Genomic DNA, 20687 nt, shown 5'->3' with positions numbered 1-20687 from the left:
CATTTTACGATCCAATTATACGAGTGACATATCATCGTGTTCAGGTTGTCATTCCGCACAAATGTTACATAGGTCCAACTCAATCTGACACTGTATGTGTGAGATATACACACTTTTATACTTCTAAACATCGCCGCTTCATTGTGAGGTCATCACAGCCACTCCCAACATTTGATCAAAAATGTAAATGGTAACTTTTGATCACACATGTGTGTAGGTGATCTTCACCCAGTTTGGTCCAAATTGGATGTGAACCCTTGGAGGAGATGATGAAAGTATGAGGGGTGGGATTTTAGACGTCCACACTTCCATCCAATATGGCTGACTTCCTGTTGGGTTTAGGGCGTGGCCACAATGTAATTTTTTACTTGTCCTACCATGAGCTATGTCTGTACGAAGTTTCATGTTTGTATGATGAAAAAAATTTGGGGAGGGCTCCCATCCGCGTAATGTATTTTGATTTTTGAGGGGGCGCTACCGAGTCATTTTGCAATATTTTTTCTTGGCGACTTCAAATAAAATAATTTTTCACCAGGCTTGAATTTTTGGTCAAATAAAATTGACTTTTCGTTAATGTTCAGGAGGTCAAATTTGCGTGCAAAGTGGCGAGAGAAAAAAAAAAAAAAAAAAAACGGATCCATGCGATTTTAATAGGCCCTCGCCGACATGTATGTCTGGGCTCGGGCCTAATTATCCTGAAAATCAGTCCTATTTACAAGTTTAGCAGCTAATGTTTGTGATGTTGCAACAAATTTGGTTGTGCAGAGAAGTTTGAACTAGTTATTGTTGCTCCAGGCAAATACTTGAGTCTATAGTCAAATGAAGTCCTGCGTGTTTGAAAATGTAAAGAGTAGAAAGATTACAGCGTAAGGTGGAGTCAGTTCACCTCTAAAAGGCAAATACAACCTGTTATCTGGATACAGTACAAACGTGATGGAAACATACATACCACGTGTACACATACTGCACACTTAACCTCAGGGGTTTTATGTCAATCAGATTTACAGTTTAGACATAAACCTCCTACTCTGACTCTTCAGAGAAGCCCTGCAGCACTTCCACTGTTGGCCTTTGCACGTCTGTTATGACACTGAAAAAAAGTGAGCAATCTCAAAGGAGAAGAAACTAGGGCATTTATGATCCTTCCAATTAAAAAGAACAAAAATAATATGATAATCTCATGAATACCTTTGAAACAGTACACAGACTTCAGAAATATTCAGCCTGACTGTCAACTGTAAACAGTCATGTTCAATCTTACTATATGAGGGGTAGATGTTTTAGAAAATACATAAAAATGATATGGACAATTTTAGGCTTTTTTTTTTGCAAAATCATTGCAATGTAAAAACAACTTAATGTAAAGACTTATTTAACAATATTTCTGTCAAAATACAGAAGTGGGAAACATAATCAAAACTGATAAACACTGTCATGGTAATGGTATCAGTAGCTGTCACAGCAAATGTCAAATGAATGTTTACAGGCTGATTTTTGTTACAGTCACAGTTGAAGGGAAAAAAACAGGGTTTATTTTTGGTTTTAAATTATTCATAAAAGACACTACAAAAATATACAAGACTTAACAGATAAACAATGGAAAAAAATGCAGTTCTTTTCTAATTTAGTTCTTTTGTACATTTTCATTATTTTGCCTAGATGTGGCTCAAGCTTGACATTAATTAAAATAGGAAAGGGTGACACAGCAAAAATATCATATCACAATTTTTAAAAATAAAATCACGATCTCGATTTGATCCCAATCCTTTACACTGATCTTTTTTAATTCGCCAGTTTCTGAACAGTGCAACCAAACAATTTCCCTCTGTAAAACACAACCCTAAAAAAGAAATAAAACAGACAATTTACCCAAAGAACCTTCCAGAACATTTTAAATTTAAATAGTTTGTGCAATTTTGCAACATGTGTCAAGAACATAAACCTACTAAAATGTGAACAACAACAGTCTGATTAAGTCACTACTGAACATAAACACTGGGTTAAAAAAAATCTAGAACAAAATATGCAAGAGGAAATGCCCGTTTTAGATCCTCCTCCAGACTTCCAGAACGGGGGGGTCATTTACCAAATGACTGCTGGTTGGACTCGGTCATTTGGGAAAAAGCCAAACCCAGTTGTTTTTAGGATGAAACTCATCTGTTTGTCTGTCAGCCGTGACTCCACTGCACAACGTTAGTGAAACCCATGTGATGTGGACGTGAACCACCATGATGCATCTGTGTGTCTCATATAACTCCATCCAGAGCCAAGGAGGAGCCTATGGTATCCTGGAGGAGGAGCCTACGGTAGCCAGGAGGAGGAGCCTATGGTAGCTCAGAGGAGGAGCCTAAGGTTGCCCAGAGGAGGTGTCTAAGGTAGCCCAGAGGAGGAGGACCATACGGTACCCCAGAGGAGGAGCCTACGATAGCCCGGAGGAGAAGCCTACGGAAGCCCGGAGTAGAAGCCTACGGTAGCCCGGAGGCGCGTGGCCTGGAGACCCGAGAGATAAAATTCGATTTGACTATTACTCTTTTTTAAACATTGTCCTCATTAAATAATCCAGTTTGGATTTAAAATCAATTAATCGTGCAGCCCTAGTAGAAATACATGGTATGTTTTCACATTTGTCCAAATAACAATGGGGAATATACCAACAATATCAAAGAGGAAGAATTTCACCACCTGTGGAACTGATTTTCTTGTATTGGAGGTGGAGGTGAGCTGAGGTCATCTGTGTGACTGTCTTTCCTCTGGTATAAATAATGAGTGGAAAAATATGGAGTGGGAGACAGTGACTAAGGGTGTAAATGCAGCAGGATTAGAACGTCGCACCACAGCCGAACTAAAGAAACATAATGGTCCAACATTATAGTTGATGTAAAAGGAAGAGTTGTTGCAGGGTCACAGGTGGAACTAACCCGTAACCCCACATGAGGAGCCAGTGACCTCAAACCCTGGGGAAAGGACACTGTCCGACATCCTGCCAGCACACACAGGCCACTCACACGTTAGATATGCATGATAACCCTGAAATATATTAAATAAAAGCGTGCATCTATTTGAACAGGTGAAGCTTAAGGTGGAGTAGGTGAGGAAACACACAGACCAGTTACATGTATGTAGAACCATCCCACATGATCCCACTCAGCCAATCAGGTGTGTGCATTCAAAGCAGTAAACTGTGACTGACAGTGGAACAGATGAGAGTTAGAGGAAACAGCAAGATTCATTTAGATGGAAATACTGGAAGGAGTTCTGTTTAAGTTTATAGGTTCTTAGGATTCTTTTGGTTTTTTTTTTTTTTTTGTTTTGTTTTTTTTGCTGTGGTATTGACTTTGGTATCAAGCATTGTGTGATTTTAGTGGTATTGGTATCGACTACTGAATTTTTGGTATGGTGACATCCCTAGCTCCTAGTGTTGCTTGGACACCAGTTTCTGTGGGATGATGGCGTTAAATGCAGAACTGAAGTCCAGACACAACAACTACACATAGGAGTCCTTATTCCCCAGGTGACAGATGGTCTGGTGGGTCACAGCAGAGATGGGCTCAGCTGTGGACCGGTTCTGCCTGTATGGTCAGAGTCCTCAGCCACTTCCATGGTCTGCCTCAAGTGCCTCATCACCAGCCTCTCAATGCACTTCATGGTGACAGGAGTGAGTGCCACGGGACACGACCCAATGCATGGGGACACAACCTTCTGCGCGGGGACACGACTAGGGATGGGAATCGAGAACCAGTTCTTTTTTGAGAACCGGTTCCCAGTAGCTCGATTCCTTGGAATTGTTTGCCTGCCTGCTTAACGATTCTGCTTATCGATTCCGCTTATCGATTCCGCCTTCGTTGTGCATGCGCGATGACGTCACACGTACGCTGCATTGTTTTGGTCAGAACGTAGCCAACATGGCGTTGAGGCAGAAACAGTCTAAAAAGACGACACCAGGTCCACTTACTTGGAATACTGTCAAAGCTTCCATATCTTCAAAAGGGTGGAATCCCTCCAATATCCTCAAACATTTGTCCACAGCATGTGAATCATTTACAGGAATGTCACGTATTCGATACTTAGCAACGCTTGTGAATGTAGCGGAAGAGTGAACGCCGGGCCGGTTCCGGTGCGGGCAACAAATGCCGTAACTCCTCAAATACAAGTTTCCGAAGGTAAGAAGGGAAAGGAAATGAGGCGCACAGCAACGGGAGACAAGCCAAGCCGAGTCGAACCGGTTCCACGAAGTAGAAATGCGGCAATAGAGGAATTAGTAAAGCATCTTTAGTTTCACTTTCACTTTCACTGCACACACACATACACACACACACACAACCCCGGACTGGGCCAGTGTCATCTGTTATTATTTGTACATACTGTATATGTTATATTTTCTGTGCAGATGGAAATATAAAAGACAGTTAATGCAAACACATCCGTTTGTACTCTTTTATTCCCTTACCCAATGAGAATCGCTAAGGAATTGGATCGATAAGCAATATCGATAATGGAATCGGAATCGTTAAATTCTTAACGATTCCCATCCCTAGACATGACCCTCTGCGCGGGGACACGACCATCATAGGGAAGGCTCCACCAGTTATGCAGCTAACCACCACAGACAACCGTTCCCACCCAGGAGACAAAGCTACAGGATGTATGTGATGGGATAACTGACTGAAGTTGAAAACCCTCCACAGTGAAGGGCCACAGTTAAGGCAGTAGTAGTGTTCTAGGCAGCCTAGGACATCAAAGATGGAGTCAGTGACAGATGACCTGGAACTATGTCACACCTACATGTGCATTCTCATACACAGAGGTGTTCATTTCTGTCCAGTTACACATAATTGTTACCATAAACAGTAACGAGTCAGTAATATTCAGAACATGAGGAGGTTCCTTCAGTGTGGTGGCAGTTAATAGCATCAGTATGAAGCTCCAAACCCACTGTACTGGCTTCACTTAGCCGGGCTCATGACCCAACCTCTTCAATAAAGTGTACAACTGGTTCCTAAAGCATGACGCTGGCCCAGTGACCTCTGACATATTAGTTACTGGACTAGAGCCCGGCCAATATGGGATTTTTGGGGTCAATGCCAATACCAATATTGGGAGCTAAAAAAAAAAAAGACGTTATCTGATATATCGGCCGGTATCCGATATATTTATTTACTTTACATGGAGAGAACACACACACACACATACAGACACACACACACAGTGGGATTGCTTTGATTTGTTTGTTCAACATATGTAATTGTGTTTTCTTGTCATGTTGTGAAAATAATAAAAAGAATGTTGGTAAAAAAAAAAAACATATCACAATGTGAAATTACATTCCAAAATTTGCAATATAATGTATAGATTTTTAATAGACTAGTCAAATGTAATGTACCAGCTGTCATCTAAGAAAGAAAGAAAGAAAGAAAGAATCCTTTCAAATCCAATACCTGACAACTTCTAAAACTCAGTAGCTGATTCATATGAAGAATTCAGAATTCAGTTGCACATTTGTGTGAAAGTTCAGTATGAACCAGTCATCACATGACTCCAAGGTGCTGACCAGAGGGTCTGTTTGGCTTGTGCTGGATAACCACTTGTTAAAAAGGCAGAAAGATGTTCTGTTTGAGCAGTAGTATGAGAATAATTCAGATAATTATAGATGTTTTTTTTTTATTACTGAGGAACTAACCCACTGGTTCCAACCTGTTTTACTCCTGACCCCACTTCAACATTACACATTTCTGTCGACCCCAGATATTCAAAACAGAGACTTTTTTTTTTCTAAAATTAATTTGTTTTTGATCCTGTAATAGTTTTCTATACTATGTTTCAAACCCAGGTTAATTTTAGAGGACATTTAGTCTATATAATGTATATTATTCTGGACGGAGGCAGAAAAGCCAGGTGTAGATTACTGCACAAAGGGAGAATTGGATTTTCCTTGGTCAGGATATGTACAGTCGGTCCAGCTTGGATTTACAAGGCTGACAATTAATACTGAACAAACAAGAACTCAAACTATGAATTATGAAAGAGCTGTGGCATCTGAAACCGACCACAATGAACATTTGACAGATAAACAGAACCACAGTGCTTCAGTTTCACACTCACAGTTTGGGATTGGCTCTGTCAACTCAACACAGATTTTTATTAGTACGTTTTTTGGTTTTCTTTAATCAATTACTAGAAATTTCAGACGACCCAATTTGAATTCCAGGTGACCCCATGTGGGGTCTTGACCCCAAGGTTGAAAAACACTTAAGTAAGCAATCAATAAGTGTGGCTTCAGATGCAGCTCAGAGATGGGGGTTTGAATAATGAAAATAACCAGTATTTGATATTCCTATTAGTATACTGTATATTACACTATTACTACCGTATATCAGTATTAGTTGAAGGTAGTTGGACAGTATGGTCTAGATGGTCTCAGTGGGTGAAACAAAGAACGTGTTGAAGCACCTAGAACAGCTTGGGCCTGATTCAGTGATGTGTTGGGCACCATGTGTTCATAGCTGCAGTTTAGTCTGACTAAAGTGTTATCAGTGTATGCAGCTACAATGACTCACCTCTGCTACTTCACAAAAACCTGCTATTTAGCAGAGTTGAGGTAAGAAGGGCATAATGATTCTATGTCGAATGAAAGGCATACAAGATGAAGTGCATTTAAAAAAAGAAGAAAACAAGTGTTTGACACAATGTGAAAGCGGACATCTAAGTAAAGCAGGAAACCAGGGTTCTTACTAAACGTACGTCTCTCTGAACTGCAAGCGAGGAAAAAAGTAAGCAGAAGAATGAGCTTTGTGTGCCTCAGATGTTCGATGGACTTCCAGAGTAAATGTGACCTTGGATGGTGTTGAGAGCGGATGGTGCTTCAGTTCACCTACAGTACATCTACTGTTCCACCTGGACAAGGGGACAAGGTTTCATTTCCAAACTGACATTCTGACATTCTTTAGACTTCAATAGTACACTTATTACAGTACATATGGAGGAACTCCAAGCTTCCATTGTACAGTAAGATGAGCAATGTCAGTGTCAGTGTCTCCAGTTTTACTATAAAGCACTACCTTCATAATATACACCCATATTAAATGAACCATCACTATTCACACCTCTTGGATTCTGCTGTGGTATATGGAACAAAAACGGCAGTAAAAATTTAATTTCAATGAATAATAATACTTTGATACTGAGGAGAAAGGGTCAGACATGCTTCAGATACACACTTCATCTTAAATCTAAGGCTATGTTCACACAGCAGGTTTGGGGATTTTTTTTGGTGAATCTGATTTTTTTGTGTGTTGGTTCCTATTCTACATTAAATGCAACTTCTATCAGTTTTGAGTCTGAACTGAATGTGACCCTGAAGTGACCCACATGCACAAAAGAGGTCCTGACGGAATACGCGACCACGCAGACACACAGTGTTTACAGAAGGAAATACGGTTTTCCTCCGCTCCTCCTGGGACGAACAACTGAGACGTTTGTCGCATTTCAATGACGTAAAGGTTGGATAAATGCGACCTGGACGTTCAGACTGAAGTCCCACTGGAAAATATCAGATCTGTATCAGATTTAAGACCACATATGAAAGTGGTCTGAGTCAGATTTAGGACCGCATATGAAAGTGGTCTGGGTCAGTTTTGTGCTGTTTCAACTGTCTTTAACAGATCAGATCCAGGTCACATATGGGTATAAAAATTGGATTGGGCCACATCTACTTACAGTGTGAACGGAGCCTTATTTTGTCAGATTTTGGACTGAGCCAGAGCCAAGACTGTGATGGAGACGGATGAACAGAGCATCAACCATGATTCTGGATCCATGTCAAGAAGATCAATGTAAGCTCGACCCTAAAATCTCACCATGTTTCACTTTTCTTCAACTTTCTCAGTCAATCTATAATTTCATGCCACTGCACTGATAAAACCAAACCCCATAAACAGTTGAAGCAGTCCCCAGTGAGGCCAGGCCCAGTACAGACACAGAATGGATGAGTCACATGCAGCTGCCTGCCATGCTCTGCACACTTCCTCATTAGTCACTGTTCAGCCCTCTCAGGCTTTGGGGGGGTCCAGGTACTGAACCCCTCCACTCTGACAGACTGAATGACGCCATCACACAACTCCAAGTATTCTAAAGCGTCAGCTGATATGAGGGTTCTTCTAGTCCAAAAGACGTCCAGTCAACCCTTTCTGATGACCACAGTCTTAACTCTGATCTGCGCTCAGCTTCAAAGTCGACTTTGCACGAGGACATTATTACTGAACTTTTGAATCACATTAACACTGAGCCCGTTTACATCCTCACATATACTTCCATCAGTATCTGATGTCTGCAGTTATCAGATTATTATTGATCATGTAAACAGGATCATCTGATCGGCTTTATCTGATTATAACAAATCAGATCAGCACACCTTGACTTCTCCCCAATACTCCGATGTCTTCCTTCTTATATACAGGTTAATCAGATTTATTTAGTTCTTTTGCATCTGCACGTGTAAACACTATTAAAAACAGTAAAGAACAGAAGTTACATAGTCAAATGTGAGCAGAAGACAATAACAGGAAGTGTAAGTCTACCATCACAACATACGTATGTACTCTGAAAGAAATCTGATAATGGACTGGAACGTCTAAACCAGAGTTTACGATTATCGCATTTCTGAAGTGCACATAAATGCATTCAATCTGATTATTACAATTATCCGGGTACTTCCAGATATCAGACTTTTATGGTCACATAAACAGGCTCAGTGTTTTGACCCACAACCGACTAGGCTTTTCTTTTATCTTAGACCTCTTTGTGCTGCTTTATAGGAAGTGATTTTTTTGTACATCAGTGTAACTTCGTAATCAGCATTAGTTATTATTAATTAATAAAACAGATTTGTACCATGGTCAGACAATACACCACCATCTAAAATGTGTTAAATCTGACTGTCATAAAGTAGAAGTCTCAAACATACACTTATAAACTTTTCCAACTTCCTGAAATTTACATCAGAACATCTAACATTAAATATGAGGAGGGATTATAAATACAAGGCACACAACATGGAGTTGATTATAGAAACAGTTTGAGAAAGACATGATGAATGAAACTGTTTGCTAAAATAGTGTAGTGAATAATGTTGAAAATAGGTTCTAATACCATGACCAGACATCTGTTTAGTGGAACTGCAAGCTCCACACAAAAAGAGTTTCACACTTTATCTGTGCAAGGAAATGAAGAAGCTCTATACTGATTATCAATCAATCCATTTGAGTAATATTTTGAGAAAAATAAGTCACCCCAGAAGGTTCTCATCAGTTGCTTATTTTTAGTGCTTTTTTATTTTTATTTTGTTCTTATTCAGCTTTATTCTTTTTATTTTCACCAGTAGGGAGAGGGAAAAAAAACTTTGGTTTTTGACCGGTAACATAGTGGTATTATCATTTTTCCTTTTTATCAGTTTCTTTCCTCAAAAAAATGTCATCTCTTTTGTTTGACATCTGGTCATTTTTAAACATTTACTGAAACAAATTACTTAATTACAAAAAAAGCCATCAAATTAATCAACAAAGTTAGTAACTGTTATTTGCACCCCTTCAAACAGCACACCATACACTGCCCTGTGTGTTTATTGATCAACGTGCATGTCCATTTACATGACTAATCACATTTAATTCACACACAGCCTGTTACACAGTGTTGGTGCCAACTGATTAAAAAAACAAACAAAGAACATTTACTAATCATTTTACACAAATGCCTAGTTGGCAAAGTATTAATAGGGTTGACAGATATATCTTCCTAACATATTCTCAGTGACAAAGTAATCATCACATTATTGTTACATTCCCAACTCTTGATGCGACACAGACTGGAACATTACACCCCCCCACATAGCAAGTACAGCCTGGTAACAGGGACCTGTCAGAAGGTTCTCTATTTGGGTCTGAGGGGTTCTTTTAAATGAGTCTTCACAAAGGTAACACTCTCTGATCAGGTTCACACTGTCTACTGAGAATATAATGTGTTAATATAATTAATTTGATTCTGATTTGAATTGATAAAGCACTTTGTGACTCTGTCTGTGAAAAGTGCTCTATAAATAAAATTTACTTACTTACTTAATGATTTCTTGTTTGTTTTACTGTCAGATTAAAAAACACCTGTAGCCTTCCTCAGAAGGGTCATGTGATGTTCCTGTGATGTGTCTTGTCATCTGTTTTATCCAGGATGTCAGACAGACTATGCCCCCTGCTGTCTGACACACCCTGTTCCTCCACTTCTGCCTAATACACTGGCTCCAAGGCTTTTAAGACACTCAGGCCTGTGTCTGTTGACGTCTTCAGAGCAAAGGATTCATTTGATCATTTGAAAACCAGGGTTTCACCATCTGTTGAGCCACGGTGGACATTCCCATCGCAAAGTCATTTTATGCAAACAGCTAGCTTTACAGCTGCACACCACCACAATACCATGTGATTTCATTTTAGTTTAGTACTATATGATATTATAACATTTATTACTGAGGCATTCATAATTTTACAAAAGCACAGTAATAGGCAGCCAAGGTGTCCCTGTTATGGTGGTACTTCTATTTCAAATGTCTGCGTGTTTATGAACGTAGATTTGTTTCTTTATTATTTAATTGAAAGGAAAGTTGCCTTAACCAAAAAAAAATTTCAATTAAAAAAAAACTTCACTTCAATCAAAAAAAAACCCTTTTTAATCAAAGAAAAACGTGTGCAAATGCAATTTTTCAGATTTCAATTTTTTTTGCATTCAAACGTTTTTTCTTTGAAAAGATTTTTTTGATCAAACTGAAGTTTTTTTTGATTGAAAATATTCTTTTTGGTTCAGGCAACTTTCCTTTTGATTAAATAATAAAAAAACAAATCTACCTTCATACGTGTTCTGTTTTGACCTTCTGCTTCATCTCATGGATGTATTATATTCTGTCAATATCTTCCTTTTTGCTAGAACTAAGTTCTCAGCTGTGAAGTTACTATTTTCCATATAAGATGAACGATCAGGGCGAGAGTTACACTACTACAGTGAGAGTCTGAGTGGAATCATAGTAATCATGGACCAGTTTCTGTCATTGGGATAAAAACACACAGAGCACCTCTAGATTTTATATTGTTAGCTACATGATTAGGACTCTGCTCTCCACAGCATTTCTAGTTCATTGTAAGACCATGGCAGACCAACATAGACCGTTTCAATGCATCATAGTCTATATCATACATGAGAAAGTGTCACAAATGGAACCATAAAGATGCATCACAGATATATGGTCACACTGACGAGTGAAAAATAAACCATTTGAATCATGAGGCTGGTTCAGATTCACATCTCTATTCAACAACCACAAAAAAAGAAGACGGCAGCAGTAATAAGCAAAAAAAGATGATGTTTGAATGCCAAGCAATAAATGGTAGGCAGACGGTGTGTTAAAAAGGTGAGAGACAAAGCCAAAGACAGCCATTTGGACTGAGACAGAGTGGACAGAGTGGACAGAGGCCAGTGGTCCAGCCCAAAGGCAGAGCTGGTGTAGACCTGTGTGCATGGGCGGTAGACCCAGCCCCTTCCACAACTACAGCCATTCTGAACCCCACAGTGTGCCCCCTGAAGTTCAGGAAGATCAGCTATCAGTCACTACAGCAGTGGTTCCCAATGTTTTTGGTTCACGACCCCATTTTAACATCACAAATTTCTGGCGACCCCAGACTTTCAAAACGGAGACAATTTTTTTTTTGCTGAAATGAATGTGTTTTTAATCATGTAAGGGTTAGTATGTATACTATGTTGCAAATAAATGTTAATTTTAGACAACATTTAGGCTATGTAATGTATGTTATTATGGACGGAGGCAGAAAAGCCAGGTGTAGATTACTGCACTAAGTAAGAATTGGATTTTCCTTAGTCAGGATATGTACAGTCAGTCCAGGTTGTATTTACAAGGCTGACAATTTATACTGAATAAACAGTAACTCGAACTATGAATTATGAAAGAGCTGCAGCATCTGAAACTGACCACAATGAACATTTGAAAGATAAACAGTACCACAGTGCTTCAGTTTCAGCTTCAGAGTTTGTCATGTTTTTTATGTATTAGGATTGTCTCTCTCAACCCATCATATATTTTTTATTACTAGAAATTTCAGGAGACCCCATGTGGGGTACCAGCCCCAAGGTCAAAAAACACTGCACTATAGCAACCAAATGACAATTCTCACCACACACACACACACACACACACACACACACACACACAGCCAACCCCAAACTGAATTTCCCATCATCACATATTCCTACGCCCTCCCTTTATGTGTTAAAATGCTGAGGGGTAAAACAGGAGGAGCTACAGTGCAAATACTTTTAGCAGGTAGTGAAACAAGCATGACTAACAATACGAGGGAATAGATGGAGATTTCCTTCGGAAAACATGCAAGTCTCCACGCGTGTTTATGTGAAAAGCTCAAAAACACAGTGATAGTCCTGTAAAATACTTAACCTCTCAACTTTCAAAATGTCAACAGTTAGAGCTATCAAACCTGACAAATGACAAAAAACAGTCAAACACAGTGTTTGCTTTCCTTCTTAGAAAACTTGTACTCATATTTCTATTAGTATATTATTTTCCACACACACATTTTTTGTTTGGCCTGAGTTTTGGAAATGGGAAAGTAAAGTTTATAAAATCATACTTTAGACTAGAAGGCTTTTGGTTTAAATCACTGCACTAACTGGGAATAATAACCTTTACCTTTGCATTCTTTTACAGCAGAGATGACTGTGACTACCATGATGTAACTAATGGGGGTATGCAGGTGCCAAATACTAATGTGTATTGATAATAACTATTACTAAACTGTAATTCATCTGTCTCCAGTGCTATTTGGAGGCATCTTTCTTTAGCTCAGGACAGAAGTCAAATGCCTTTACTGTAACCACACACAACTGAAGGCGTGTGGAGTAAAACAGCAGCCAAACGGTGGAAGAGAAAAAACAAGTTCATCCACAAAAGGTGACTGTAAGGTCACCAAAATGGGCACATTTATACTACACAAATATATGTATATAAAGGTGATGAAATTATACACCAATGTGCAGCCTATCAACTATCATAAGCCCTTCCTCTAAAAGGCTCTTCTGCTCTGAGTGCACCTTTCTCTAGCATAACTAAACATCAAAAATTTCCCTCAAATCAAAAGGGCAGTTTGACTCAACATATACAGCAGAAGATATAGCACTGTGTTCATATGACTTCTGGCATGAATCACCTTTATGCATTTACATTAATCATATTAATGTTATTAATATATATATATATATATATATATATATACACACACACATACAGTATGTTCACTGCTGCTGCTTGACAAAGTTGTATTGATTGCTTATGATTAATATTCCAAATGTAGAGTTGACAGTGCAAGAGGAGGTTAGTGTGTCCTGGGAAAAGGAACTGAGTGAATGATTAAGTGCTTCTATTGAAGGAAAGCTATTTGACCCAAGGGCATCTTCACTTTGGCGGAGATGCTACATGCTGAGCAGAGATGTTAACCATTCCAAGCTGAGAGAAAATCATTCTCATCTTCAAACCCCACCCCCACAATGCATTCAAAACAGAACCAAACTAGAAGCACTCGGAGAGCGCAGACCTCCGCCAAGGCTGATCAGTGGGCCCCCCCGTGGGCCCCCCCACCCCCGATCACCACCAAAATTTAATCATTTCTTCCTTATCCCATTTCCAACAAACCCTGAAAATTTCATCCAAATCTGTCCGTAACTTTTTGAGTTATGTTGCACACTAACGGACAGACAAACGTGGGCCCCCCCCACCCCCAATCACTACCAAAATTTAATCATTTCTTCCTTATCCCATTTCCAACAAACCCTGAAAATTTCATCCAAATCTGTCCATAACTTTTTGAGTTATGTTACACACTAACGGACAGACAAACAAACAAACCCTGGCAAAAACATAACCTCCTTGGCGGAGGTAACAATGATAGTTAGAAAAGATTCTACTGAAAAGCTTAGCATGTGTATGGAACAATATACCTCTGACAGGAGCAATACTTTTATGAAACTGTGAGGACCAGATCCAACCAAAGTCAACATCAGTGTCATACATTAAAGTTCCACCTATCATTTATCAAAGAGACTCATTTATTATTATTATTATTATTATTATTATTATTATTATTATTATTATTATTAATAATAATAATAATAATAATAATAATAATATTAATAATAATAATAATAATGGATTAGGTTTCTACAGTGCTTTTCTAGGCACCCAAAGCGCTTTACATTCTTGACCCATTATTCATTTGCTCTCACATTCCCCCTCTGGTGGTGGTAAAATACATCTGTAACCACAGTTGTCCTGGGGCAGACTTGACTTAAGAACTGTATTTTAAGGAACTGTTTACAAAATTTTAGTATCACTTGTAGAAAGAAAGACAAAGATATAATCATTATAAAATGAAATCTAAAAAGGACTCAAATATGTAACAGTTTTCCTGAGTACTGTCACATCCCTGACTGAGACCTGTTCATACATGTATTAAACATGGACAGAAGTTTAGTTTAAACAGACACTATTGAACAGGACATGGGCCCATGTACAATACAACTGATACTGAAATTTGTAAACAGTTCCATAAAATAGAGCTCTTGAGCTAAAAAATGAACCTCTTTGAGAAATGATAAGAGAAACTTTAATTTTGGACACTGATGTTGACTTTGATCTGACCCTGTCATTTAAAAATACAGTGTATGATATAGCACTCAAAGGCCCATTTAAGGTCTGTGGTCATTACACGGACTTCCATGAAAGACCGCTCTCACAGTTAGGAGGAGGAGCCTACGGTAGCCCAGAGTCAAACAGATTTCCCTTTTTCAAAAATCATCCTAATTAAAAAATCCAACTTTGATTTTAAATTGATTAATCCCATAGCCCTAGTATGAGCTGTATCCCTTCTATATCCCTGTTCTAACAATGATGAAGGAGGAGTTTCCAACATTCCAAACCAGTGTTGGGAATAACAGGATTAAAAATAACAGCGTTACTAATGCCGTTATTGTTTTCCAGTAACAGGTAATCTAATTAATTACTATTTGAAACGTTACAACACTGTTACCGTTACTGAAATGTGGTGTGTTACTTTGCACTCATATCTATAAGCTGTTATCTGTCCTGGCTCAGCCAGGCACTAGAGGTCTGACATTCTCAAATGAGTCGAGTCTTAGGCACAGCTCTTTTCAGTGAATGATAAGAACTGGTTCGTTAGTGAGTTGTTCTTATATTCAAATTGCCCACACTGCCTTCATGTGTCACCTGTGTGCCCATGAGTCTGAGTTGTCCACGCTGCCTTCACCTGAACGACTAATGACATCTACGAGTTTGAGTTGTCAACAGCACACCACATTCACCTGAATGCAGCTAACTTGGGGGGGGGGGGGGGGGGGGGGGGGGTTATCAGCTAATTTATGGGGAGGGGTTATCAGCTAACTTATGGGGAGGGGTTGTCAGCTAATTTAGGTGAGGAGTTATCAGTGAGTCTGACTGACTGGACTGAAGACATTTACCGCTGTATCAGGGAGGAATGACTGAAAAAAGTGCAGATGCTGGATTAACTGAAGGAGCATCTTCTTCCATAAATGCAGATCCCCTTATGGGGTGGAAAAGCTGGGCCCTGGTGGACCCCAGCCTTACCAAAGTCATGGTTAAGAAGTTCCGTTTAGTGGGAACATGAGTTCCATCTGAATGAGTATTTCCTCTGAGACAGGACTAATATTATCAGACAGAAGTCCCCTCAAGACACAAAAGTTCGATCACTTGTTGTCATTAACTCAAATTTGCCAAAGGATCAGAAGGAGAGGCACTAGACCCCACCAAGGATGACACTGCTTCATTATTTCAGGGATAATGTCTTTAATTTTGTTCACACTCTAATAAATATGTAGTTAAATGAAGTACCGTCTACACTGTTCTACTCTGTGTAACTGACCCCTGAAACACACTCAAAAATCAGTTTTCTTTTACATATTTGAAGGGTTTTCAAAAAAGTAATGCAACTAATTACATTTATGAAGGAGTAATTCAGTTACTAATTCAACTACGTTTTTGGGAAAGTAACTAGTAATTATAACTAATTACTTTTTTTTTTTAGAGTAATTTGCCCAACAGTGTTCCTAACAGGTCAACATAAACACTCAGTCCAGTTGTAGAGTCAACATGGATGTGGACAGGTCAAAAGGCAGGTTGTACCTATATGAACAAACAGACGGCACACACAGTAGTGGTGATATAGTGTGGACATGTAAGGGACATCACAGACACAGGCTTCTGTCCACACTGTCATAACCAAAGGTGTGTCTGTCCTCCATCACTGGCACAATCACCACAGATACACAGAATGATGTCACCTCGTCTATTCTGTCATTTTGTGTGTGTGTGTGTGTGTGTGTCTCTCTCTCTCTCTCTCATTCTGTGTGTGTATCTCTCTGTGTCTCTCATTCTGTCTCTGTCTTTCTCTCTCTCTCATTCTGTCTCTCTCTCTCTCTGTCTCTCAGTCTCTCTGTCTGTCTCTCATTCTGTCTGTCTCTGTGTCTCTCTGTCTGTCTCTCTCTCTCTCTCTCTCTCTCTGTCTTTCTCATTCTGTGTGTCTCTGTCTTTCTCATTCTCTCTCTCTTTCTCATTCTCTCTCTCTCGCTCTCTCTCATAGTAAACAGTGATTTAACTCCAAAATTATCTGCTGATAAAAGTCTGGTCACTACACAGCTCTCCCTCCACCTCTGGCTGTAACACTCATAATAAAAACTGTAGAATGGTTGACACTAATAAACAATGAGGATTAGGCGAAGACGAGGCCCATGCATGTGTATGTGAACTCATCCTCTGCATCATCCTCTGTAAAGATCACCTCTCTATCGGTCCTGCTTAGAACAGTAGAGTGGGGGCTCAGCTGTTCACAGGCCATCCAACAGTCCTACAGCAGTGCAGCTAGTGTGAACATGACAAGGCTACTGCAGGTCAGTAAAGAGTTTGAACTCTGAACACTTATATTCATATACCAGTTCATACTGTGGGTTCAGACCACTGCCCAGGGGTGCATTCTGGACATGAGAAGAAAAACTGACACCTCTGTTTGGGAACTTACTCCCTTCTCGGCTGCAATACAGAGCTACTGCTGCTGTGGAACTTAACCTAGTGCCTAATACCCCCCCCCAACCCAAAAAGGCTCGGTGGTTTAAAGGAGGCTTAACACACAGAGCTTCAGATGTTTAAAGGGACCTCCTGAAATTCACTCTTCTGTAGGCTGCTTATTTATGGTCAAGAAAGGGCAAAGTTTTTGCTGTTTCCTTATTCTACTTATCCTTAAAACATCAGAGTGTACAACTTTGGTCAAACAGGGCTCCAAAACGGTAGCTACTATTTGTGTTTTATTGTTCGTTTAATACAAATCATCTGGCTGCACTGCTGTAGAATGAGGGCAAACTCCACAAAAACACACCAAGTAAATTCTTCAGTGTACTACAGTTTCTTTTCATCCAGGATTCATGCAGACAAAAAGCCCACAGTGAAATAAGAAGTGGTGACAAATATTTAATTACTATTACTACTGACTCATCCCATGTATCTGCTCTCTTACCTGTCGTCATCTCCATCCATGCTAATGGGAATGCCAAACAGGGTGTTGACAGCAGGAGCAGGCAGAGTGAGACGCTCAGTGATGAAAGGCTTTACACTGTCTTTCCCTGGCACCACACCAGCACTGGACTGAGGTAGGAGATCAGACTTCTGCCCTCTATCTTCTGTCTGGTTACTGACGCTGGGATGACCTGTTGTGGCCCCACTGTGGGCCCCCTGGGGCCGGACAAGTCCTACCGTACCAGGCATCAGACTTGGCAAACCCATGGGGATGTTGTTGGTACTGGGCACTGTGGCAGGCACATTCTGGACACTGCTGTGGGTGGTGGTGACACAAGGTACAGGAGCAACACTTAAGCCTCCTAAGGGTTGGGTCTGGCTGGCAGGCTGCTGTTGGCCACTTCCTGGTAGGATGGGGGCTAAAACTGGGGGATTGGTCACTTGCAAGTGGAGACCTGGTGCTAAGGCTCCATCCCCGACCTGAGCAGAAATGCCCCGTCCTTGGCCTCCAGGACCAGCAGAGGTGACTAGAGGGGAGGGTCCCTGGCTGGTCGGGGGCCCCACAGAAACAGATGTCACAGGAAAGTTCTGAGTGCTTGAACCAAAATGCTGGCCAGATGACAAACCAATAGTATGAGTAGAGTAGGCATACTCCTGAGCCTGTGTGGCAGGAGGCACAACAGGAGACTTCTGCTGCACGGCACCTTGTTGGACACCATTGAGACTGTTGGACATAAAAGTCTGAGGAGCAACAGGCTGCTTTATGTTGGCCTGTGGTTTCTGTGATGCTGTCGTTGCATACCCTGTTGGCTGGAAGGCACTTGTTACACTCCCTATTTGAGGAATCAACCTGTAGCTTTGTTGCAGAGGCTCTGAAGGGTTGGGCTGTGTGACTAAGTGTCCACTTTCTACAGTGTTGTCCACAGCCTGTGCAGAAAAAGCACTAGAAGTAACCACAGAGTTACAGGTGGTCCCCAGCCCACTGTCCCCATCCACAGTGGGATCATGACTTACATTTGGTTTAATGCTGTCCACAGTTCTACTTGAATCTGAATCTCTCTCGTAAAAATCAGTACATGTCCATCGGCCCCGTCTGAAGGGTTCTCCAGTGCCATGGTCAAGCTTAATCACCCTGAAACGGGAACTACAACTGCTGCTGACTGGAGCTGTGGGACAGACACTACTGGACAGAGTGGGGACTGGACTGGGGACAAAGGCTGGACCTGGGACAGGCACATTTCCTCCTAAACTATGTGGGGTGGTCCGACCAGTGCCTGTACTTTTAGATGCAGGTCCCCCGTTGGTGGGACCTGTGGGGGCCGCCTGGACCTCCTGCTGCTCTACCCCGGTGTTTAAAGTCTCCTCAGATGAACTCCGCTCACACACACCCTGGTCGGCTCGGGAAACGTCAAATATTTCTGAAGACACGTCCTCCGTCCGGGACTCATCCGGGTCCTCCAGACTCTCGGTGTCGTCTGTGATGCTACTGGCCGCCACCTGAGCTTGGGTCACACTCGTGATCTGGAAACAACTTTTCTTCTTCGCAGGCATTTTCGACATGTTCACAGCATGAAAGTAGGGTCTGTCTATGTCCTGGTGAAACTATGAAACTTCACAGTAATTCACAACTGACGGATGTGACACAGACACGTCCCGTCAGAGGTCATTTCCACACAGTTCCTGTTCATCTTAGCGGACTAAAGAGTCCCCACCGAGGCCAGACCCTCCGAAACTCCACAAATGTTCCGTGGTGTAGTCACAACCCACACCAGACGAAAAGCGCTCCCCTCCACCGGCCTCCTCCACCACTGGTCGGCCTGTCGGAAACAGGCCCCGGTTCCAGTCCGTGTAGAGCAGCTTCCACCGGTACTTTAGTCTGAGGCAGAGCCGGTCTCAACACACTCAGCTATGGATGTGGTTCTCAACCAGTAGCTGTGTAGCTAACGTTAGCCACTTCCCCTACCTTGGTACCAGCATCTGCGACTTCATGATGTAAACAAACCCCTGAGAGTTCCACAATAAATGTATAATCCAGCAGTAGGCACAGGAAAAAGTCTCAAAGTCACTGAAGTTTCGTCTCCTGCTTTGTGAACAGCTCACTTTTGGCAGCTGCTACTAGCAGCTAGCTGACAGATAATACTTTACCACAGCGGCAATGGGCTAACTGTGAGCTAACAGAGCTCACTCCTGCCTGCCGCTCTTCTACCTCAACCAGCAACTAAACCACTGACAAGATGGCAAGAGCGCAGTGCATCCTGGGTATGTGGGTAAAATTTAGATAGATAGATAGATAGATAGATAGATAGATAGATAGATAGATAGATAGATAGATAGATAGATAGATAGATAGATAGATAGATAGATAGATTTTTATATCTATATTATTTTTTATATTTTTTATAATTATTTCATTTTATTTATTATTCATTCTAATCTAAAAGATTGGAAATAGCAGGATGAAGAACACTTCTAATACCTGCCCCTTTCTTCAAACATCTGCTTCCATCAGATACGTTACTGTTACAGCTATTACAGAAAAAACAGTTTACATAATAGTCAGTGAAAATAAAACAAATCCAAAATCCATAAATCAAATTATTCCATTACATGCTTTTATAAAGCTTCTCTATTCTGTCCTTATACAACCTCTTAAACTGAAAAATATTTGTACAGCTCTTCTCTTCCACTGCCAAAGAATTCCACATCCTGACACCCACAACACAAACACACATTTGCTTCATATTAGTCCAAACCCTTTGCTGTTTAAAACTAAACCTCCTTCTATGTTTTCATCTTGTGATACTAAAAACAAATAATCTCTGCAAATTTGCCAGCAAAATTAGAATCTGAATAAAAAAAATTCTCATTTCTTTATGTTCTCTTCTGTTATTCACAACTATTCTACACGATATTCAAGCAAATTTCTCTTCCGTACTGCCAAATTTCTGTCTGTCAGTATTCTCTGAAATATCGTGGACCAAATCTGTGGAATAATCTAAGGCCTGAACTTCAATCAACATCTACTTTATCA

General features: G+C 40.5%; 1 protein-coding gene across 1 annotated transcript in view; it reads right to left on the bottom strand.

Moving 5' to 3' along the window:
* Positions 1 to 19866, bottom strand: part of LOC115418533 (TSC22 domain family protein 2-like) — a 35338-nt gene extending 15472 nt beyond the window's left edge. Inside the window, exon 1 of the mRNA XM_030133037.1 lies at positions 17658 to 19866. Coding sequence (XP_029988897.1) covers positions 17658 to 19216 — 1559 coding nt within the window. The 5' untranslated portion in view covers positions 19217 to 19866. The remainder of the gene's footprint in view (positions 1 to 17657) is intronic.
* Positions 19867 to 20687: the final 821 nt, after the last annotated feature.

The sequence above is a fragment of the Sphaeramia orbicularis genome, chromosome 4 (assembly GCF_902148855.1).
Source record: "Sphaeramia orbicularis chromosome 4, fSphaOr1.1, whole genome shotgun sequence".
NCBI lineage: Eukaryota > Metazoa > Chordata > Actinopteri > Kurtiformes > Apogonidae > Sphaeramia > Sphaeramia orbicularis.
This window is presented reverse-complemented; position numbering and strand designations above follow the sequence as displayed.